At 40.0% G+C, this 24,996-nt stretch overlaps 2 protein-coding genes across 2 annotated transcripts; one reads left to right on the forward strand and one right to left on the reverse strand.

Annotated features, from left to right (window-relative positions):
• Positions 1 to 5,009: 5,009 nt before the first annotated feature.
• Positions 5,010 to 6,149, reverse strand: LOC131536993 (paraneoplastic antigen Ma2 homolog). The gene has a single exon (XM_058770198.1). It carries the CDS (start codon positions 6,147 to 6,149, stop codon positions 5,010 to 5,012), a length of 1,140 nt encoding a protein of 379 aa, XP_058626181.1.
• Positions 6,150 to 13,536: 7,387 nt separating this feature from the next.
• On the forward strand, positions 13,537 to 16,812 carry LOC131538140 (gastrula zinc finger protein XlCGF57.1-like). Its single transcript, XM_058772008.1, has 2 exons — positions 13,537 to 13,820; positions 14,537 to 16,812. Exons 1-2 carry the CDS (start codon positions 13,763 to 13,765, stop codon positions 16,135 to 16,137), a joined length of 1,659 nt encoding a protein of 552 aa, XP_058627991.1. The 5' UTR covers positions 13,537 to 13,762; the 3' UTR covers positions 16,138 to 16,812.
• Positions 16,813 to 24,996: the final 8,184 nt, after the last annotated feature.

Genomic DNA, 24,996 nt, shown 5'->3' on the forward strand with positions numbered 1-24,996 from the left:
GCTCAATTGATAGAAAATCAATGCACACTAGATCTAAGGGGCCATGGCTAGTGATTTGGTGTAAGGGGGAAAATCTCTGAAGCAGTGTCTTCCTAGCAACACACCTCCCACAATTTTTCACATGCAGCTCAATGTCAGTTGACATTTTTGGCCAATAGAATCGTTTTTTTATGAGTTCCATTGTTTTTCCACTCCAAGATGTCCAGAATCATCGTGCAAAGATTTCATCACACGAAGGTGGTATCTACTAGGTAGAACCAACTGTGATTTTTGTTACCATCTTCATCTTTTGTCATTCGATAGAGAAGTTGGTGTCTGACTATCAGATTTTTGCCCTGCCTTTGCATCAGTGCCACGGCTGGATCTGAACTCTTGGGCATGGAAAGTATTCTTCCCGACTCTACTTCTTTTTTCACATGGCCAATGACTGGGTCTTGCTCTTGCACATATCTTAGATCTGCCACTGCTAATCCATCTGTCTGATCAGTGATAAGTTGTACCGGGCAAACATATAGTGGTGGGATAATTTGGGGAGAGACTCCCAGTTGATCAATGAGCCGCGTAGAAGACTCATTCCCTTGAGAACAACTGGTCACTTGACACACAGCTTTCACAGCAGACTGTGGTATTTCCTTCCACTCCTCCGCAACAACTGCACTTGTTGGGTATCGTGATAACACATCAGCGTCCATGTTATGCTTGCCTGGTTTATATTGCAAACTGAAGTCATAGGTAGCCAAGGCAGCTAACCACCTATGTCCTGTTGCATTCAACCTAGCACTGGTCAAGACATATGTGAGGGGATTATTCTCTGTTCTTACAAGGAACTTAGCACCATATAGATAGTCGTGGAATTTGTCCACTACGGCCCATTTCAGCGCAAGGAATTCCAGTTGGTGAATTGGATAGCGCTGTTCTGCAGCATTCAGCTTCCGACTAGCAAAAGCTACAGGCCTAAGTCCTTCAGGGTATTGTTGATTCAGAGCAGCCCCTAATCCCTTCGAACTGGCATCCACATGGAGGACATACGGCTTCTCAGGGTCAGCAAAAGCTAATACCGGAGCATGAGTGAGACAGTGAATGATGTTGGTAAATGCATTTGTACACTCTTGGTCCCAATGCTCTCCAAATGGTTCTGTTTCCTTGAAATAATTTTTACCTTCGGAAGTGCCCTTCCTTTTCTCTTTAACAGGCGCATAACCTTTTGTCAGCTCTGTCAGGGGTCTAACAATCGCAGAATAGTTGCTAATGAACCGGTAAAACCCACAAAACCCTAGAAAAGAGCGTAAGGTTTTCAGGTCTTTCGGCATCTCCCATCGGGTAACTGCTTTTACCTTCTCGGGATCAGGGGATACTCCATCACCAGAAACTATATGCCCCACATACTTGACTTGCGTTTGGCAGAACTGGCATTTATCAATAGAAACTCTCAATCCACTCTCTTCCAAGCGATCAAGTACTTTCAGGAGTCGCTCTTCGTGTTCTTCTAGAGTTCGACCGAACACAATGATGTCGTCCAAGTATACAATAACCTGAAGAAGATGCATGTCCCCTACTGCTCTTTCCATTAACCGCTGGAAAGTGGCTGGAGCTCCTGTGATTCCCTGCGGCATGCGGTCAAATTGATAAAACCCCAGTGGACAAATGAATGCAGTCTTTTCCTTGCTTTCTTCTGCCATCTTTATCTGGTAGTACCCACTACGAAGATCAAGGACAGAGAACCATTTGCTTCCAACCATACAATCAAGGGCTTCATCAATCTTAGGAGTAGTGTATTGATCAGGAATTGTTCGTTGGTTAAGTGTCCTATAATCAATACACATCCTAACAGCTCCATTCTTCTTGCGAGCTATAACAATAGGCGATGCATAAGGGCTTCGGGACTCTGTAATAATACCTGCGGCAAGAAAATCTTTTATATGCCTTCGAACATCCTCAATATCTGCGGGCGCAATGCGACGAGACCGTTCTCGAAAAGGTCTAGGATCACTCAGTTTAATGTGATGTTCTACCCCTTTTGCCATTCCTACATCCCATTCTTTCAAAGAGAACACATTCCCTTTTTCTGCCAGCTTCTGACGTAATCTCTTTTTCTAGACTTCTGGAACAGGGGAGTTTCCAAACTGAAATAATTCTGGGTTAATGGCGGTAGGAATATTTTCCCCCTCTTGAGCTACAGCAACAGTGTCCGTCGAATACATTTGTGCAATTACAGTCCCAGGTGGAAGAGAGATGTCTTTAGAGGTCTCGTTGTGTACAGGCACTCGCAGATGATTCCAATTTACCTCCGTTAAAGGTAAAACCATCTGAGTAATGAACAGCCCAGAAGGCAATTGGTCCTCTGCACAAGTTTCTATCATGAAGATGTCCTTTTGTAAGGGCCTATCACACTCTACTTGACATATTGAAGTTGAAGTTCACTTTGGGAAGGCACTGTCAAAACACTTGGTCCTACCCATTTGATTCTTCCCTCTGAACAGTCAGTATGGACTTTTGGCTTCGGTCTCTGCACATAACACAGGTCCTGGTAGGGAGAACTGATCCTGAAGCTGTGAGCTACTTTAGACGAGCTAGTCTCCTCGGTTAGAGCAGCCAACCTTGTGAAAAAACTGGCATTTGTCCCAATTATCACGGGGACTGACTTGGGTCCTTGGGACTCAGGACATACCAATGCCAGAATTGGTACCTGAAGTGGGAAAAGAGGCATCCAACACAATATATCCCTTGTATGGATAATTAGATGCACTAAGCCCCCATATAGATAATCCTTGAAGGGGTTTGTATTGGAACATCAGGCAAGTATTTAGAATACCAAGAGTCAAACACAATGGTGACTTGGGATCAGAGGTGGGTAGAGTACCCAAAACTGTACTCAAGTAAAAGTAAAAGTACTTGAAGAAATATTTACTCAAGTAAAAGTAAAAGTAATAGTCTGAATAGTTACTTGAGTAAGAGTAAAAAAGTATCGGATAAAAAAACTACTCAAGTAGTTAGTTACTAGTTACTTTGGATCATATACTGCATATAGTATACTTTTATTTAGATATATAGATATTTAGATAAAATGTGTGTATATATATATATATATATACACACACACACTGCCGTTTAAAATACTTTTAATGCTTTTGTTTTTTTTGTTTTTTTCAGTGATGCAAATCTGAATTTTTATCAGCCTGATTTATTATCAATGCTGTTCTTTTTTAGCTTTCTATTCATAAAAGAATCCTGAACAAAATGTCACAGGTTCCAAAAAATATTAAGCAGCAAAACTGTTCTCTTTGAAAAAACAGCATATGCTGGTAAGGTATGTTTTGAAGCATGGGATGCTGGTTTGAGCTGATTTAAGCTGGTCCTTTGCTGGTTTATGCTGGTCATGTGCTGGTCCGACCAGCTTAAGACCAGCAAAGGAGTTTTTTTCAACAACTGGTAATAAATCAATATATTTTAATAATTTCTGAAGGATCATATGACTCTGAAAACTGGAGTAACAGCTGATAAAAATTCTGATTTGCATCACTGAATTAAATTAAATAATTTTAAAGTATATTAATTATGTATAATAAATGTATATATGTATATAACCTCTGACACGGAGAAGAGTGAAAACTCCTCACATGACTGCTACAGAACATCTGAACATAACGAAACAAATGCACTTATTCCGTCTGTTCTGCAAAATGTAAACAAATGTAGCCTTTATTTCTGCAAGCGTAAATATTGTGAAAATATCAATATTAATTGTGTCTAGGCAAGGCATTCCTCCTGGAACTAACGCGGGTTTGGCGGGTGTTTATTTCATACTCTGTGACAGCTTATTTAATGAATAAATTATATGTTGTTTTTAATGTGTAAGGTACATGTACAACAAACTGTAATGTCATAGTGGTGTCGTGTATTGTAATCGAATCTATACCTGTGGAACCGACAGCACACGCGATGTTCGTCTAATAAAGATCTTCATAGCTAACAAACCATAGCCTTTGCAGATTTGCTTTCAACTGACTGTAGATCCAAAGCCACGTCTTCAACGCTCTTGATGTTACAACTCTGAGTGAGAACCGCTTCAGACGACTCAGCGCGTGCGGCAGGGAACTGAACGAATCATTCAAACTGATTCGCGAACCGATTCACTGGTTTGCCAACTGGTTTGATCAAGCCTTCGAACAGAATTGACTCAAAAGAATGAATCATTCGCGAACGGGCATCGCTCATTGCCCAGAAAAAGTAGACGGCGCTTGGAATAAATTGAAGGATTTTAACTTGTATTGCATTAAGATAAAATAACGAGAGGGCGTCGCCCACAGTAACAGTAAAAGTACCGTTTTTCACTAAAAATGTACTTGAGTAAGAGTAAAAGTACCCATTTTAAATATACTTTAAAAGTATTAGTTACCCAAAAATGTACTCAAGTAAATGTAACGAAGTAAATGTAACTCGTTACTACCCACCTCTGCTTGGGATCCACTGTCCAAGAGAGCTCTACAAGGATGTCCATTAAGTTTCAGGGAAACAGTGGAGGTAGGCCCCACCAGTCCTTTAGGGAGACAAGCTGTTTCAAGGACATCGATCTGGCTTTTCTTTGAAAAACACTCAGGTTTTCCTACTTTATTAATGTCACTTGGCATTTCACTTCTTTCACTCTTAGCTTTTCTTAGTGAACGGACCAGCTTTTGGATCACTTTTGTGGGATTTTCAGGGGTTTTGCACCTTGTTGCGATGTGTCCATCTTCTCCACATCGATAGCAAAAGAAGTCTTCCTGAGTTGGATTAGATCTACCTCTCCTCTGCATAGACGTAGGGTCAGATTGTCTCGGAGTCTGCTCTAACTGCTGGCTATGTGTTATACTCATAACACTAATCTTCTGCTGCAGTTGCTGTATTTGTTCTTTTAGTGCTTGCACCTCCAAATCCCGGGATACTTCAACGTGGGTTTTCGCAGAAGTAGCCCCAGACTCCAGCCTCGTAGAAACAGCTGACACATTTGAGGTCCCCTGTCCTAACCGGGTTCACAGATCCTTAATTTCTGCTTTTAACTCTTTCACCACAGCAAAGCTAAGTTTCCCTTCCTCATGACTTTGGACAGACTTTACGGTAGCTTTTATCTTCTGCCTAGCAGCTTCATTTTCTTCAGCTTCTCTGATCTCATTCAGAAGAGTCAAAAAAGTTGGTGGTTGATTTTTCCTTTCCCTAAGCCTCAGCTGGAGAAGCATTAGGTCTGACTCCACTGCACCTCGAATCAATTGCTCCACCCTGACCCGATCCACCATTTGTGGAGACACTCCACCCTTCTGAACTACCTTATTTAATGCTTTGTCCACTCTTCGTAGAAAATCTGATAAGGCTTCACCAGAACATTGTCTTAAAAGGCGAAAGGCAAAGTACAAATCCTCACCTGACTCAGACGTTCCGAAAGTACTTTCTAGTGCCTCTATATATTGTACAGCACTAGCCTCAGGATTAGAGAATCGTACTGCCTTGATGATCTCCAATGCGGGCCATTTTAGACTCTCTACAATCCTTCTCCTCTTCTCTTTTCCGGAGCACTCACACTCAGCTATCATCATTCGGGCTTGATCAACCCAACCATCCAACGTTTCTTCTCCTGGAGGTGTGGGGACAGTGCCAGAAAAAGTGCGCAACCGCCTATAGACATTATCACTGGGCTGTTTGCCTGTCTTCTCTAACAGATCCCCTACAGCAGGAATGATAGCTTCGGGGGAACTGGCACTAGGACCAGAGTGAGACAGCACAGCTTGCAAATCAGGCAACGTCTTTCCTTCTCCTACCAAAAACCTGGCAAGCTTCTCTTCAAAATCTGCAGAGGTAGGTACACATCCTTGGGACACAACAACAGTCCGATGTTCTTCCCCTTCAGTAGACACCAATTCAACTGGTATCAGATCAGGATTAATAGTCTCTCGGCACTCACACAACACAAGCTGTTTATGTGGGCTTGAACCTGCCTTGGTAGCTCTGACCCGCACCCTTCCCCAAGCTTTTACAGATTGTGTGACATCCTCAATATGTGCCACTTCCGCATCTGCAGATACTCCTACTAACAACAGGGCACGAGTTTTGTCAATCAGCACTTCATCACACCATTTAGTGAGTTCTGCCTGATAATCAACATTGCTAGCCGAATCCATCTCGAATAACACCAAACCATCAACTGGAAATAACTAGTTAGGGTACAAACAGAGAGAACCTGAGATCCCCGTACTGGCCACCAATTTGTGTAACACCCTACTCTCAGATGTTGCCTTTCTAGAGCTCTTTAGGATGAACACACGGGTTCTTTGGAAGTGTCTCTCGACGGATTAGAAGAACTCCCTTTTACCCCAACTTAATCATCTTTAACTGGTGCAGGGCGATGGAAATGACACAGTCGAACTCTGTATTTAACAAAACCACTAACTCAAATCAAACACCAAATTAAAGAAACTAGTCAGTTCTCTTCCCTAAAGAGTTTTATTTAGAACCACAGTAAACGTTGCAAACTGCAAAAAATAAATATAAAAATAAAATCACACTTCCCCACACAAATAAGTTACCTGAATAATTCTAATATGGTACTCTTGGCAAGTATTTACTATTTAGGTATCAACCCAAATAAAAAAAACAAATCACAGAATTAGTATACTTGAACACATTAGTGAGAATCCTCTTTTAGTTGGTACTGAACAAAATAATCGTGGGCCCACATACAAACACTCAATCTTTTTTCTCTTAAGTGTGCACACCCCCGTTGCAGGCCTGTAACGTTGCTGGTGTTCGTTGTGGCCACTAAAGCAAACTCAGAATTGGCCCCTTCACTCCGAAGAGCAAAATAAACGTCAAACCAAATACCTGACAGTTCATCAGCTGTCCGCCGGGCTCAGTAACGATTTGTTAATAAACAACCAATAACAAAGCAAATCAATCCGATCTGGATTACTGCGTTTTTCCTACTGACTCAGCATGTTGTCACCCCGCCCCTCTCTCATAACAGCCAATCGCTGTCACAATTCCTTTCTATCAGGAGGGATTAATTATTCCTAATCCAATAAATAAACAGAGAAACATGCTTGTCAAAACCACGTTTTTTAGCAGTGCATTACAACCACACTTACAAACCAAAATAACTTTTAAAGGAGCCTTGATTAATATGCATTGAAAGCTGTGAATGGAAATAAACACAACATACACAATCACCTTAATTGCACCATATGAAATGTGCAAATTTTAACCCAGGTTACATGAGCTTAATGTGGCAATTTACTGATCTGAAGACATCAGCATAACGAATGAGGTGAAAACAGGATGTATTGACATGAAATAAAGAGTCTTTTCAGCTCCTCTGATAACATTGATGAGCTATAGACTATCAATACCAATTAAACAAGGCATTCAGGATCATCAGATCATCTCACTTTAATCTGAGTGTTTGCTGTTAGAAACAGATTGTGACAGAATATGTGCTGAAAGCCTGTTCTGGTTCTGCCTGTTTTAGCATTTTTGCTCCCCCTACTGGTCATTTTGTATTAATGTTATTCAGTTTCTGCATTCAGAAGAATAGTGTGCGCAGCACATGGTAGCGCATGTTTAGTTTGTCGTGTCATTCCATCATATTAACAGCACTTAACGAGGCACTGCCGGTAAGTAGTCAAGTCACCTTTATTTATGGGTGATTCTTAGACTATGGGCACTTTTATGTTCTTTGGTCATATTTTTAAAAATACATATAATTTTGGACAAATTCCGCTTTCTTTTCAAACTAACAATGAAACCACCTTAAAAACTTTTTACTATAGAAACCATCTAAACAATCTTTCACACAAACTTTTTAAAGAGACATTACAGTGTTGTGGTGGAAATGACACAAATACTGTGCGAAAGCTACATTTAATATAACAAGTAATATTGATAGTGGTCTCACATTAAATACTATAATGTATTTTAATTCTTTTACTAGTGCTTAATTCAGGTACATTAATATCCTTTCTATTATGATTTTTTCATACTTTTCAACCTCCTTATAGGTGTCAAAATCACTGTTTTCTCCTTGTCGCACACCCAGACTTTTAAACTTCAACAATGAAAATACATTTCAAAAATATGACTTATCTGTGTCACGGTTCTTAAATCCTATGCCTTCTCCTTGTCTCGTGCTCGTTGTTTATGTGTGTGTGTGTGGGCGTGACGACTCATCGGCGCTGATCACGCTCCAGCTGATTTAATCACCATCACCAACTGCAGCTCATCACACCACCTTTAAATACTCACCCATTTCTCATCTCCTTTGTCAGATCGTTGTTTGTGAGTCTCCGGTTGTGTTGCCGTCTTCATTTCCAGCCTGGTGTCTTCGTCGTTCCTGTTTCGTGTTTCCTGTGGATTATCACTCTGGATTCGTCACCTACCATCAGCACTTCTCTTCACGACACTCATCTGACCATCGACGTCCCTGCATCACTATCCTGTTTTCTCTCTGAACTGTTTCTATCGTTACTATCCAATTCAATAAACGGAGAGTTACTTGCAACTTGTTTCCGCGTTTTCAGTCATGACAGAACGATCTGACCACCAGATGGAAGCAGCGAGTAGCTCTACCGGATCGCTGGAAGGATTCGTGAACAGCAGCCTACTTCGTATGGATTCCCAGGAGAAGAATCTCAACGATACAGCTCGCGCTGTTCAGGCTCTAGTGGTGCAGGTGTCCGAGCTCACCCAACAGCTCCAACATCTGCGAGGTTCCACTGCGCCCCCCGCACCGCCGGTTCCCCTACCACCACCAGAGAACCCCTATCAGGCGGAGCCCCGCCTACCAGTTCCAGAATCATATGCAGGTGAACCCAACTACTGTCGAGCATTCCTAACACGATGTTCCATGCATTTTTCTCTCCAACCCAGAACATTTAATAATGAGCGGGCCAGGGTCGCCTTTGTGTTAACACTACTGACTGGGAAAGCAGCACTCTGGGGAACGGCGGTGTGGGAGAATCAAGATCCCTGCTGTTCCTCGTTCCAGGATCTCTCCGCAGAGATGAGACGGGTGTTCGATCGGGCCCTTGCTGGTAGAGAGGCAGCAAGGATGTTGGCCGATTTACAACAGAGAGAGAGGTCCGTATCGGATTTTTCGATCGAGTTTCGGACCCTAGCGGCGGAGAGTCAATGGAACGAGGAAGCGCAGTGGGACATGTTCCTGCATGGGCTGGCTGACCGCATCCAAAAGGAGATCTATGCCATGGACCTTCCCACATCTCTCAACGACCTGATCGCTCTGACATTAAGAGTGGACGCACGGTTGTCACGAATGGATCGCCGCTCACAGCCCAGTCGTCCCACCGGAGGGACCGAGGGCCAACGGTTTGGAGGCGGGGACGCGGTCAGCCCTGTCTACGATCACGAGCCTATGCAGGTGGGGCGAGCTCGGCTTTCCTGGGAGGAGAAGGAGAGGCGGAGGTCCCAGGGCCTCTGCATGTACTGTGGAGGAGCGGGTCATTTTGCCTACAACTGTCCGTTAAAAGGGGTCAGCCCGATAGTAAGTATGAGGCTACTGTCGGGTGGGATCTCCGCCGAGAAGACCTCATCCACATCTACTCTCCTTCCGGTAAGACTGAGATGGTCAACTCACCTTCACGACTGTCAAGCACTTCTGGATTCTGGGGCAGAAGGTAATTTTATGGATTACACATTTGCACGCAAACTCCAAGTTCCCCTCAGACCCCTCACACACAAGATCGCAGTACACGCTCTCAACGGCCAAGAACTCCCCACCATCTCATTCATCACAGAGGACATCACCCTCATCACATCAGGCAATCACACCGAGACTAGCAATTAAAATCTGTGTCGGCATGGAGCAGTCATTGTCATAAGTCTTGTCTAGTGTTTGCCTGTCTGTCTGTTTCTGTCCCTGTGTTTCAGGAGGAGGCAGTGGATCTGTCTAACGTGCCCACGGAGTACCTGGACCTGAAGGAGGTGTTCAGTAAGTCTCGGGCTGCTTCTCTTCCCCCGCATCGTCCCTATGACTGTGCCATAGAGTTACTGCCAGGTACATCTCCGCCTAAAGGCAAGTTATATTCACTCTCTGCTCCAGAGAGGGAGGCTATGGAGAAATATATTTCTGATTCTCTAGCAACAGGGTTCATCCGTCCTTCCTCTTCTCCAGCGGGGGCGGGGTTCTTTTTTGTGGGGAAGAAGGACGGGTCTCTGCGACCTTGTATTGACTACCGGGGGTTGAACAACATCACGGTAAAGAATACTTATCCTTTGCCGTTGATGTCTTCAGCCTTCGAGAGGTTGCAGGGAGCCTCTGTCTTCACAAAGTTGGATTTACGTAATGCTTATCATTTGGTTCGCATCAGGGAGGGGGATGAATGAAAGACCGCCTTTAACACTCCCAGGGGGCATTTTGAATACTTGGTTATGCCTTTCGGGCTATCCAACTCTCCAGCGGTCTTCCAAGCACTTGTCAACGACGTGCTGCGAGACATGGTCGATCAGTTCATATATGTCTACCTGGATGACATATTGATTTTTTCTGCGTCTCTCCAGGAACACGTGCAGCATGTCCGACAAGTGCTCCAGAGGTTGCTAGAGAATGGGCTTTTTGTCAAGGCGGAGAAATGCGATTTTCATGCACAGTCTGTTCCTTTTTTAGGTTACATCGTGTCGACTGAGGGAGTACGCATGGATCCTGAGAAGATTAAGGCTGTGGTGGAATGGCCAAGCCCAGATTCCCGTAAGGCCCTGCAGAGGTTTCTGGGATTCGCCAATTTCTACCGGCGTTTCATTCGCAATTTCAGCCAACTAGCCGCGCCTCTGACCGCCTTGACCTCCCCCAGAACGACGTTCAGGTGGTCAGACGCAGCCGAGGCTGCGTTTACCAAACTGAAAGGCTGCTTTGTTTCAGCCCCCATCCTTATTACCCCTGATCCTTCACGTCAGTTCGTGGTGGAGGTCGATGCGTCAGAGGTGGGGGTAGGTGCAGTGCTATCCCAGCGCTCTCCTCAGACGACAAGGTGCACCCTTGCGTGTTTTGTCTCATCGTCTGTCCCCAGCCGAACGCAATTATGACATTGGTAACAGAGAGTTGTTGGCAGTCAAGTTAGCATTGGAGGAATGGCGCCACTGGTTAGAAGGGTCGGGAGTACCTTTTATCGCCTGGACCGATCATAAGAACTTGGAATACATTAGAACGGCTAAAAGATTAAACTCCAGGCAGGCTCGGTGGTCTCTTTTTTTCGGTCGTTTTGATTTTACTCTCTCGTACCGCCCGGGTTCCAAGAACATCAAACCCGATTCTTTATCACGTATTTTTGACCGTTCCGAACACCCGTCTACTCCCGAGTGCGTTTTACCTGAGACCATATTTGTCTCTACACTCACATGGGAGGTCGAATCGAAGGTCAAAGCGGCCTTAGAAGGGGTAACGCCTCCGGCACGTTGCCCACCGAACCGTTTATTTGTGCCTGAGGAGTTACGGTCCAACGTTATTCAGTGGGGACATTGTTCCAATGTGGCTTGTCATCCAGGAGTCAGTCGTACTAATTTTTTAGTCAAGCAACGATTCTGGTGGCCTCTCATGGCTCGTGACATTCACAATTTTGTCTTGGCTTGCTCAGTCTGTGCCACTGGTAAGTCTTCCAATCGACCCCCAGATGGGTTACTTCAACCGCTGCCGGTGCCTTCGAGACCCTGGTCCCATATCGCTCTAGATTTTGTCACCGCCTCCCACCTCCCAGGGTCACACGGTAGTTTTGACCGTGGTGGACCGGTTCTCGAAGGCAACCCATTTCATTCCCTTGCCCAAATTACCCTCAGCCAAGGAGACAGCGTTGATTGTCGTTGACCACGTCTTTCGGTTACATGGCCTCCCAATTGGACGTGGTTTCCGACAGAGGACATTTATGGTTACAAAGTACAATTGATATGTTTAATGACTTTGTGAATTGAGTTTAATGAGTGTGATGAGTTTAAGATTTTTTCTAATAAATATCTCTACTGTTTCTTTACATTCATGTTAATTCATCGTCATTTCCAAATATATTAAAAAAGTTCTCATCACACATTAAAAATGTATTCACAATTTATGAGATCATGCTCTACTTAGTGTGACAGTTCAGCATTTGGTCCTTAGGGCAGTTAATTTATCTCATTGACAAATGTATAATTATTTTACATTGTGGAAAAACTGGTAAAACTAGTTACAAAAATGATCTTAGACAATTCATGAGTGGCATAAGTTATTCTATTTGTAAATAACAGCTGTATATTAAGATGTGGTGGAAATGACATTTGTTCATTGCAGGTCGGAAAAATATAAAATATTAACAATTTCTCTTGTAATCTATGTTTGTCCTCTTACAGACCTTAAAACTAGACAAATTATTTAATGAAGATGAGTTACATTAGTGTTTATTTTTGTATTGTTTATGTCATATTGTGTTACTTATAACAGTATTACCTTTCAGTAGAACACTGTTAGCATCTTTTAGCACTTTTTACTCAAATAATGTGTTTCTAAGAGCAAACACAAAGTGAGATGATCTGCTGATGATCCTGAATGTCTTGTTGAATGAGTGTTGATCGTCTGAGGCTCATCAATATTAACAGCTGCTGAAAACACTCTTTATTTCATGACAATAGCTCCTGTTCTCACCTCAGTTATTATGCTGATGTCTTCAGATCTCCTGTAAATTGCCACTTCAAGCTAATGTCATTGGTGTCAACAGACTGAAGGTATTTGTTGCTTACAAATATGTAGATTTATTTCTGTCTTTATGCTTCCCGATGCTTTCCTCACAGTTCTTTACTACTTTTCTAGATATCTACCATTATTTTAATGAAGAAACAGAATAATGTTAGAATTAGAAATAAAAAAATTGTGAATTAACATCAGTTGCTTTATGATATAAATGTTTACGTTAGTTAATATACGAGTCAACGGCAAAAATGGGTTTATATAGCAAAAAGAAAAAAAACAACTTTTCAGGCATATTTAGAAGAAGAATCATTTGATGACATGTTCAAACACTGTGTTTAAGGATCATAATGCAGCCCAAAAATACTCATTAATTGTCCATTTAAATCTCTATACTTTGATACTATACTTCAAAACACTAGCTTTTACCCATTTGTCAGCAAGAACTTTATAATCAGTTAAAGTAGCCTAATAAAATTAAGTATGGTATTCTTTTAGATACAGTATTTTATTAAGTACAGGTCAGAATAACAAAACTAATATAACTACTGACTACAGAATAACTATACACACATTTGCACTTAATGGGTTTTCTGTGAGTGTATATAACTTTGGTCAATTTCAACTGTTGCAGACACTAACATTTGACATCTGGTCTTTGACCCTATAAAAACAAACTCAGTAAGAGATAGATTTTTGATTTTGGCAGATCAGCTCCTCCCACACTGGAACTCATCACCAGTGAAGCTCCTCCCACACTGGACCTCATCATCAGTGAAGCTCCGCCCACACTGGAACTCATCATCAGTGAAGCTCCTCCCACACTGGAACTCATCATCAGTGAAGCTCCTCCCACACTGGAACTCATCATCAATGAAGCTCCGCCTACACTGAAACTCATCATCAGTGAAGCTCCTCCCACACTGGAACTCATCATCAGTGAAGCTCCTCCCACTGCAGTTCAGCAATAAATGCAGGAAGATTCCCATCAGTTCAGAAGTGAAGGCGAGCGTCAGAGCATCAGGAAGAGCTGAAATCTGATCAAAGACTGAGTTTATTAAAGAGGACAGAGAGAAGATGAGAGATCCAGAGCCCTGCAGAATCAAACACACTGAAGATACTGAACAACAAACAGGTTGGTGTTTATTCTTCATTCACGATGCTGAAGAACATTCATGTTAGAAAGATTCAAGCACTTCATCACATTTAGATAAACAGTTCAATTATGAAGTTTTCAACAGATATTCAGTATGTTGGATACAACATTGTGTGTTTTGTTATTTTTTTTAAGCAATAAGCAATAAACAGCTAATTGTATGAAGTAAATGGACTTCAGACTGTCTGACAGGGTTGAAGGAATAACTTAAAGGGATAATTCACCCAAAAATGAAAATTTTGTCATCATTTACTAACCCTCAGGTTGCTCAAAACCTGTATACATTTCTTTGTTCTGCTGAACTCAAAGGATGATATTTGGAAGAATGTCAGGAACCAAACAGATATTGACCCCCATTGACTACCATAGTATTTCTTTTTCATATTATTTTTCCTACTATGGAAGTAAATGGGGACGAGATCTGTTTGGTCCGTTAACAACATTAGATGATTGATAGTTCTCACTACAACAATATTTAATTTGTGCCTAAAATGTTTTGAAAACAATAACTGAAATGTCAATGTACCTCATCCATGCAATTAATTCATAAAAACACACCAGAATGATTATTATGTTTTACAGCAGCTGTCTTGTTTCTGCTATTACATCAATAATCACTTTCATATTTCGCTCTTTGTATATTAGTTTACTTAAAGACTTATTTAATGATTTTTAATTTTTTTTTTTCATTTTAGACCTGATGGAAGAGAACGAGGAGAGTGAAGAACTGAGTGAAGTGGAAGAGAAACATCATGTCAAACCTCGCTCAAAGATTAAAAAGACATTTTTAAAGAAAAGAAAAGCCAAGAAATCTATCACCTGCACTCAGTGTGGAAAGAGTTTCACAAACAAACAAAGTCTTGAGCGTCACATGAGAGTTCACATCAGAGAAAAGCCACACACATGTGATCAGTGCGGGAAGAGTTTCACATTCAAATATCTTCTTAATGATCACATGAGGATCCACACCGGAGAGAAGCCGTTCGCGTGTGATCAGTGCGGGAAGAGTTTCACATACAAACAAAGTCTTGAGTTTCACACGAGAGCTCACACCGGAGAGAAGCCGTTCACATGTGATCTGTGTGGAAAGAGCTTCACGCAACCAGCACATCTTAAAGTACACATGAGGATCCACACCGGAGAAAAGCCACACACGTGTGATCAGTGCGGGAAGAGTTTCACATGCAAACATAATCTTAATGATCACATTAGGATCCACACCGGAGAGAAGCCATTCAAGTGTGGTCAGTGTGGAAAGAGATTCACAAAACAAGGTACTCTTAAAGAACACACGAGGATACACTCTGGAGAAAAGCCGTTCAATTGTGGTCAGTGCGGCAAAACATTTCATTGGTCATCAGACCTGAAGAAACACCTGGCAGTTCATACGAAGGAGAAGCCACATTCCTGTTCTGAATGTGGAAAGAGTTTTTCACTGCTGCGGAGTTTACATGTACATCAGAAAACACACACTGGTGTGAGAGAGTACTTGTGCTTTGAGTGTGACAAGACTTTTACTACAGCGAGCTCTTTAGAACTACACCAGAGGATCCACACTGGAGAGAAACCTTACAAGTGTTCACACTGTGACAAGAGATTCAGTCGGTCAGGATCTCTGAAAGTACATGAGAAGATCCACAGCAGAGAGAAGCCGCATACGTGTGAACAGTGTGGGAAGAGTTTCACATGCAAACATAGTCTTAATATTCACATGATGATCCACACCGGAGAGAAGCCATTCGTGTGCGGTCAGTGTGGAAAGAGTTTCACAAAACAAGGAACCCTTAAAGGACACATGAGGATCCACACCGGAGAAAAGCAATTCAAGTGTGGTCAGTGCGGCAAAACATTTCATTGGTCATCAGACCTGAAGAAACACCTGGCAGTTCATACGAAGGAGAAGCCACATTCCTGTTCTGAATGTGGAAAGTGTTTTTCACTGCTGCAGAGTTTACATGTACATCAGAAAACTCACACTGGTGTGAGAGAGTACTTGTGCTTTGAGTGTGACAAGACTTTTATTTCAGCAAACTGTTTAAACCTGCACCAGAGAGTTCACACTGGAGAGAAACCTCACAAGTGTTCACACTGTGACAAAACATTCAGTCAGTCAGGAAATCTGAAAGTACATGAGAAGATCCACAGCAGAGAGAAGCTGCACACGTGTGATCAGTGCGGAAAGAGTTTCTCTATTAAAAGTCACCTGAAGATACACATGAAGATCCATTCAGTGGAGGAACCACACAGCGATGTTCACAAGTCTTCATCGCTGGAGTCAGAGTCAAGTCTCGAGTGATTTATTGGCTTGCTAAAATAATCTCATTAAAAATCCTCATGAACTGAACTCATCCTAATTACGAAGCTCTAGACAAAAAATATGATCTGCTATGATATGCTTTGTAAGGTTAATGTACATCCAGCCTGTTACTAATGTTTTAATCCATTACAATGTACAAAACAGTTGTTCTGTAATGCAATTCTACGATAAGAGAGCTGCCTGATCTACCATGACACATAAGGAAATATGTGACACAGATATTACAAAACCATACAAATAAAGTCTTTCTTTATGATACAAGTCTGGGGAATTCATTTAAAGTTCCAGGAGGTCCGGTCTCTTCCCAGCAGAGGACTGGACTAAAATAAATTATTTATGGGCCATTCTTCAGAATAATTGGTCCAAAGCCAGAGCTGGAAACATCTTTAAAAAAAAAAGTCTTTAAAAAAAAAAATAAAAAAAATGTATGCATGCATATTTTATAATACCCAAGGTACACATTTCTAGTAATTGTGCAGTTAATTATCATACTGTATTTTCAGAAAGTTTTGGAATATTTGTCCTCTCCCCAAATTTGTCACTACCGAAACACGGTAATAATAATTTAATTAGAAGGGTTATATTGACCTTTTAAGATTTTGCTTACATCTACATTCTAAATATATATTTTTGCTATTTTATAAACAAAAAAAATCTGAGGTAAATCAATAACAATTACATTTTTAATAATATTTCAAATGTAATTTATGAGGTTTTAATCCAGTTTTTCTTTGTAGGCAAAAAGTCGATCATACTGATTTCAAAGGTAAAGATTCATTAGTTTTAATATACATTGAACCAAAAACTATCATAACATCTTAGTTGATAATTCAGTATACTTTATTTTTGACAAAACAACCCATGTTTCGGTAGTGACTGCACATTTCCGATAGTGACAGAAATGCTTACATCACATTACAGATTCTTAACTCATGAACTCATGAACTAAAACACTACTAAAACATACTAATATAATAATAATAATAAAACATTTGCATAATTGTACTAATATTTTGTTTATTTCCCCCAATTATGAAGATTATGTGTTCCCTTTTGTCACTATCAAAACAATGATGACATGTTTCGGTCATGATTTTTCCGTCGTGAAACTAAATGTTTCGGTAGTGACAGTTTTAGATACTTTTGAACCTAGCTCAAAATTGCTAATCAGCACATGGTTAGCTAGCACAGTTCTGAACAGTGGTACACATGTAAAAACTAAATGTTATGGAATAACTCCCAAAAAAGTGTGCTTAATTGCAGAAAAAAGGTGTTCGGTAGTGACGCTGCTTAAAGTTGCACACAGATTTTTTTTACTTTTGAACACATTTACCTTAAAATGATGAGACCTATCTACTCACACCTTGTGAGCTATGAGAGAGGGACACAGGCATATTTCCTGATCATAAATGTATGGGTTTAGTTCAAATCAGACTCAGACAATGGACTAAAACAAACACTGTTTCGTTAGTTCTGTTACATAAATTTTCAGAATTTACAAAAAAAATATAAAATAAATATTTTTTGAACAATTATTTTAAAAATTCTATGATAATTTTAAAAACAACAATGGAAAAAATACAAAAATGATTTCAATACCATCTTCATAAGTTGAAATTTATGGGTTAGGATTTCGGGACAGTGCCCAATAAATGATTATATATATACAGTATATATACAGGTGCATCTCAATAAATTAGAATGTCGTGGAGAAGTTCATTTATTTCAAATGAACTTTATTTAACTTTATTTATTTAATACTCAAATTGTGAAACTTGTATTAAATAAATTCAATGCACACAGAATGAAGTAGTTTAAGTCTTTGGTTCTTTTAATTGTGATTAAAAGATTTACATTTAACAAAAATCCACCAATTCAATTCACAATCTCAACAAATTAGAATATGGTGACATGCCAATCAGCTAATCACCTGCAAAGGTTTCCTGAGCCTTCAAAATGGTCTCTCGGTTTGGTTCACTAGGCTACACAATCATGGGGAAGACTGCTGATCTGACAGTTGTCCAGAAGACAATCATTGACACCCTTCACAAGGAGGGTAAGCCACAAACATTCATTGCCAAAGCAGCTGGTTGTTCACAGAGTGCTGTATCCAAGCATGTTAACAGAAAGTTGAGTGGAAGGAAAAAGTGTGGAGGAAAAAGATGCACAACCAACCGAGAGAACCGCAGCCTTGTGAGGATTGTCAAGCAAAATCGATTCAAGAATTTGGGTGAACTTCACAAGGAATGGACTGAGGCTGGGGTCAAGGCATCCAGAGCCACCACACACAGACGTGTCAAGGAATTTGGCTACAGTTGTCGATTCCTTTGTTAAGCCACTCCTGAACCACAGACAACGTCAGAGGCGTCTTACCTGGGCTAAGCAGAAGAAGAACTGGACTGTTGCCCAGTGGTCCAAAGTCCTCTTTTCAGATGAGAGCAAGTTTTGTATTTCATTTGGAAACCAAGGTCCTAGAGTCTGGAGAAAGGGCGGAGAAGCTCATAGCCCAAGTTGCTTGAAGTCCAGTGTTAAGTTTCCACAGTCTGTGATGATTTGGGGTGCAATGTCATCTGCTGGTGTTGGTCCATTGTGTTCTTTGAAAACCAAAGTCACTGCACCCGTTTACCAAGAAATTTTGGAGCACTTCATTCTTCCTTCTGCTGACCAGCTTTTTAAAGATGCTGATTTCATTTTCCAGCAGGATTTGGCACCTGTCCACACTGCCAAAAGCACCAAAAGTTGGTTAAATGACCATGGTGTTGGTGTGCTTGACTGACCAGCAAACTCACCAGACCTGAACCCCAGAGAGAATCTATGGGGTATTGTCAATAGGAAGATGAGAAACAAGAGACCAAGAAATGCAGATGAGCTGAAGGCCACTGTCAAAGAAACGTGGGCTTCCATACCACCTCAGCAGTGCCACAAACTGATCACCTCCATGCCACGCTGAATTGAGGCAGTAATTAAAGCAAAAGGAGCCCCTACCAAGTATTGAGTACATATACAGTAAATGAACATACTTTCCAGAAGTCCAACAATTCACTAAAAAAATGTTTTTTTAATTATTGGTCTTATGAAGTATTCTAATTTGTTGAGAGTGAATTGGTGGTTTTTTTAAATGTGAGCCAAAATCATCACAATTAAAAGAACCAAAGACTTAAACTACTTCAGTCTGTGTTCATTGAATTTATTTCACAATTTGAGTTGAATTACTGAAATAAATTAACTTTTCCACGACATTCTAATTTATTGAGATGCACCTGTATATTTAGGCAAGATTCATATGGCGATGCTGCTGTAGTTATTTAGCTGTAGTGGTTAATGAAGATGAGTTACATTACTGTTTATTTTTGTATTGTTTATGTAATATTGTGTCACTTATAACAGTATTATCTTTCAGTAGAACACTTTTAGCATATGTCCCGACTCAAATAATGTGTTTCTAAGAGCAAACACTCAGAATAAAGTGAGATGATCTGCTGATGATCCTGAATGTCTTGTTGAATGAGTGTTGATCGTCTGAGGCTCATCAATATTAACAGCTGCTGAAAACACTCTTTATTTCATGACAATAGCTCCTGTTCTCACCTCAGTTATTATGCTGATGTCTTCAGATCTCCTGTAAATTGCCACTTCAAGCTAATGTCATTGGTGTCAACAGACTGAAGGTATTTGTTGCTTACAAATATGTAGATTTATTTCTGTCTTTATGCTTCCCGATGCTTTCCTCGCAGTCCTTTACTACTTTTCTAGATATCTACCATTATTTTAGTGAAGAAACAGAATAATGTTAGAAATAGAAATAAAATATTGTGAATTAGCATCAGTTGCTTTATGATACACAGATATAAATTCACCACATGACAACAATGTCCTGTGTTTCTAACATCTTCAAATCCAATACTGCTCACAAATCTTATTTTACTTGGAAAATATCACATTCATGTGAAAAATGGACTAAAGCCAAACTTTGAACATTTTATAAAAGAGATTATACAATATGATACTACATTAGATAAAATTAAGAACACAAAAGCAAGAAAGACCTATGAAGCTTTTGTTACTTTAAATTGTTGTAATTTTACCCTGGCATGAATAGTTTTCACTTTACATATTCTTACGAATGTTTATTTGTTTTTGTACTTGTTGTGAGTTGTATATGCTTGTACAAACCTTTATGTAAAACATTATACAATTTAAAAAAATATTAAAAAAACTGCTCACAAATATGTTTTTAGAATAGTAAAAGCTCTTTTACTGTATAGTCGCAATGTTATATTGAGTCACATTTAATAAAAACACTGATAAAAGCAAATATACCCCCACTTCATTGGTATTTAAATAGTATATGTTTATGTTGAACTTTATTCTTGAACAGATGGCCCTGTATTTAAAAAGTGTTTCTGTTGCTCATGAAAACATTTCTGAAACGTCTGTGCATTTGACAAATATTGCATGTTATTCACTTCATCTGTGATAAGAGTATGCAAACACCACGAGAGCATCACTACCGGGAGCAGAAAGACGACACCGACGGCACTCTATCCCGATAAATATACACACATTCACGCAAACATAATCAGTGAAAATTAGCTCATTGTGACTCATTTTGGTAGCACAGTTCACAAATGATCAAAATGTTGTATAGCAGTTGTCTACTAAGTGTAGACAGACTCAAGCTGTCGTGTCCGGTGAAAACAATCAGTATAAATATAACCATCATCACACATCCCACGATGTGACTATTGCGGATTTGCACATCGCGATGTCGATGCTGAAACAGTATATCGTGCAGCCGTAATACAAAGGAGAAGCCACTTTCATGTAATTTGAGTAGAAAGAGTTTTTCATGTCTACAAAGTTTAAAAGGACATCAGGAAGTTCATACTGTTATGAGAGAGTGCATGTGCTTTGAGTGTGAAAAGACTTCTACTTCAGCAAAATGTTTCAAACAGCACCAGAGGATTCACTCAGATCAACTCAAAGATGGAGTTCCTCCCCAAAGAACAATGTCACTGTTTTATTATTGTATATCATTTTGCTTCATGATAAAATATCACTGTTTTCTCATAAGTTTCATATTATGTTCAGTTGTCTTATAATGCAGCATGTGTATGTGTAGCAGAAGTTTTGTTTTACAAACTATTCTTGGTCAGGAAGTTTAAGAAAGGACTTGAACACTTTTAAGAGAGACAGATATTTATTTTTAATTTTGTTCTTCGTTGTGTAAGGCCTCTACAGAACAGCTGCAGAATAAACACATTCCCAAACCAGGATCGAAATATTCCCCGATACAGCCAGCACAAGGTTGTAAAACTGACCGATCTCAAAACCCTCGTTGTCTGGAGCAGTTTCCTCTCAACATGACAACAGCTAATCCAATCAAGGGAAGAGAGAACTCCTTTGTCTCAATGAACTAAAGAGCCATTTATTCAACATATGGTTGAGTGCTTCCTCGTGACCGCTATGCATAAATCCATAGTAGCAGCTGAAAACAGGAAAAGGCAAATTATGTGACACTCTCCAGGACTGCAAACACACAAGATCCATACAGAGTGACACCTCGTGATCTCTTTGGGCATTTGTGTCCCCTTCCTCCTCCTCTGCACATCCCAAAACCCAGCTCCCTCTAACAAAGGAGCACATGAACTAACTTGCATAGATGATCCTTAAAAGACCATCAGTTTAATAATACTGCATTAGGGCAACTATTCACAAGTAGTGTGTTTCATGTAACTACCGAAACATGGGATGTTTTTTTCAAAAGAAAATAAACTGAATTATCAACTAAGATGTTATGATAGTGTTTGGTTCAATATATATTCAAACGAATGAATCCTTAACTTTGTAAAAGGCAAAAAGTTGATCATACTGTTTTCAAAGAAAGATTGGATTCAAAATACAACAAATCTCGCAAGTCACACTTGAAATATTGTTAAAATTGTAATTGTTATACCTCTGAAAACGTTTAATAAAATAGCAAAAAAATATCCAAAGAAATAACCTTTTTCTTGACGTAAAAATGCATCCATTTGTGAATTCTATGGGTCTAGCTTCCGGTCTCAACCGCGTCCAGCTATTTTTAGCTGTACAAAACAGTTCGTTTTGCTGCTTGATATTGAAAATTAGTGTCTTATCATATTATTTTTATGTATTATCTTAATCATGAACACACTGGTTTGTAGTGCAAATAGTTTTACCATTTACTGTACGTTGTTATTATATAAGCAAAATCTTAATAGGTCACTATAACCCTTTTTTTAAGATATTAATTTGTGGGCATTTTTTCCCTTTATTTTGATAGGATAGCATTGAGTTGACAGGAAGTGAATTGGGAGAGAGGGGCAGGATCAGGAAAGGTCCTCGAGCCGGGATTTGAACTTGGGACGTTAGTAGCGCAACGGCACTGTATGTCAGCACACTGCCCACAAGGATATCAGCGCCGACAATATAACCTTTCTTATTAAACTATATATTACTGTTTCGGTAGTGACAAATTTGGGGAGAGGTATTCCAAAACTTTATGGAAATACAAAATGAGAACTAACTGCACAATTACTAGAAATGTGTACCTTGGATATTATAAAATTTGCATACAAAAATTGTTAGGTTGAAATCGGATCTAAATTATATGCATTTTAAATACTTACAGATTCGGACTTCTCCGTGGTCTCTTCTGGCTTAGCTATAAATCAATGCCAGGGAGGCAGACTTGAGTTAGATAAATAAACATCCGTTTATTTATTACAATTAGTAAGCAGTACAAATATTCTTCAACTACTGTATACAAGTATTAAATAAATATCAAAAAGTTCTTTGCTCAAGGCAATATCAGCAATGGTTCTGGAGAAGCTCTTCAGGGGCTCATTTATAAAGCGTGCATGCGCTCAGATTTGATCGTAGAGTGTGCGTGACGCTTAAATCCACGCTAGCGCTCAAAAACTGTCTTTAACTTGAAAAGTGCTTAGCGCCTCGTCAGGGTCTGAGCAGACGTGCACACTTTTTCTTATTCGAGTACTGCAGGTTTTTGGAAATGTTAGCTGTTCTTCTAAATGAAAGAATTTGGATGATGATTTGTGATCTTTTAAGGATGATTTATACTCAACGCCGTAAGTTGTGTGTCGGTTTTCATTTATACTTCTGTGCAGTACACATGCCTGCAGTGTCCACGGGCATTTTGCTGGTGTAACCCGCAGTACCACAACAAAAGCTGAAGAAGACGCGGCTCATCTGCTCATTTGGCGGCAAATAAATATCAAATCATTAAATCATTATTTAAAACTGCAAAAAGGAGACAACAACAGAATAGGAGAAGATGGCATTCTTTCAATCTCTACAAGGACGTGTACGATGGCAGATCAACATTGTTTTCAATGTATAATGCTATGTACTATAATAAATGATAAGACACTTGTTCTTTGCTATTCATATGTACCTGGTCCTTGTCAAGTCTTAAAATTTGGAAAATAAAACTTTAGACGAACAACATCACATGACATATCACACCGTGTCATTATTTATTTAACAAAAATTAAGCAAAGATAGAAAAGTGGCATGTGTTCCTGTGGCTCAGTGGTAGAGCATTGCTATTAGTGCAAAAGGTCATGGGTTCAATTCTCAGGGAACACACATACTGATAAAAACAATGTATGGCCTGAATGCACTGTAAGTCACTTTGGATAAAAGCGTCTGCTAAATGCATAAATGTAAATGTAAAAGCCATGGGTGTCAAAGTTACACCCTATGATTCAGATGCCTGTGGAGTCGCTTTTAGCAGCAATAACTTAAAGTAATCATTTTCTGTATGACACTGTCAGTCTCACATCGTTCTGGTGGAATTTTGGCCCACTCTTCTTTGTAACATTGCTCCAGTTTATTGATGTTTGTGGGCATTTGTTTATGCACAGCTCTCAGCACATGATTTCAGTCAGGATGAGGTCTGGATTTGATTGGGGTATCGAAACAATGTGGCGCTGTGCATTATGGCCAAGCATCTCCACTCTGGTCTCCTCTGTTTAAAGGACATTGTTCTTATGGTTTGCAGTGTTGGGCGGTAGCGTCGCTAGTAGTAGTTTTCTGAATCAAATAGCTTTTCAGTGGCGGCTCTATTTTTGATCAAGTAGCGGTAGTGTCAGCAAAAGCTAACGTTACATTATCCAAAGCATTCTGAAACTCATGCTCAAATCAGAAATATAACAGCTACCGATCACTGATCCAGTCATTAAAGCTCAGAACGCCATTGGCTCCTCAAACTGTCAGTCAAACCTCATTATTGCTCCCGCCTCTCGTCAATGAAGTGCGACGCGGAGTTTGGAGCTTCTCAGCTTGTCTGTAGGCTGAAGGTAAATAAAAGAGCTGCTGATTGAATAAGTACAGTGGTTTCTTTACTCAAGAAGCACTATATAACGGGGGAAGTCGTGGCCTAATGGTTAGAGAGTCGAACTTGTAACCTAAAGGTTGCGGCAGTAATTGTAGGTGGGGGAGTGAATGTACAGTGTCCTTGAGCAAAGCACCGAACCCCCAACAATGAACAATACATTTATTAATCTTTGTTAATGTAAAGAAAATACAGTCGTTCATTGGTAGTTCACGTTAGTTCACAGTGCATTAACTAATGTTAACAAACACAACTTTTGATTTTGATAGGCTAATGCAGTGGTTCTCAACCGTGGGGTGCGTCCCCACCGGTTAAGTGCAGCAGCATTATTGCAATCATAACATTTTTCATGAATGTTTAAAATAATAAAATAAAATAAATCTTTAGAAATATTATTATTCATTTTATTATTATTATTATTATTGTTGTTAAATACTGTTTTTTTATTTTTACAGTGCAGA

Source organism: Onychostoma macrolepis, chromosome 03 (assembly GCF_012432095.1).
Source record: "Onychostoma macrolepis isolate SWU-2019 chromosome 03, ASM1243209v1, whole genome shotgun sequence".
Taxonomy (NCBI): Eukaryota; Metazoa; Chordata; class Actinopteri; order Cypriniformes; family Cyprinidae; genus Onychostoma; species Onychostoma macrolepis.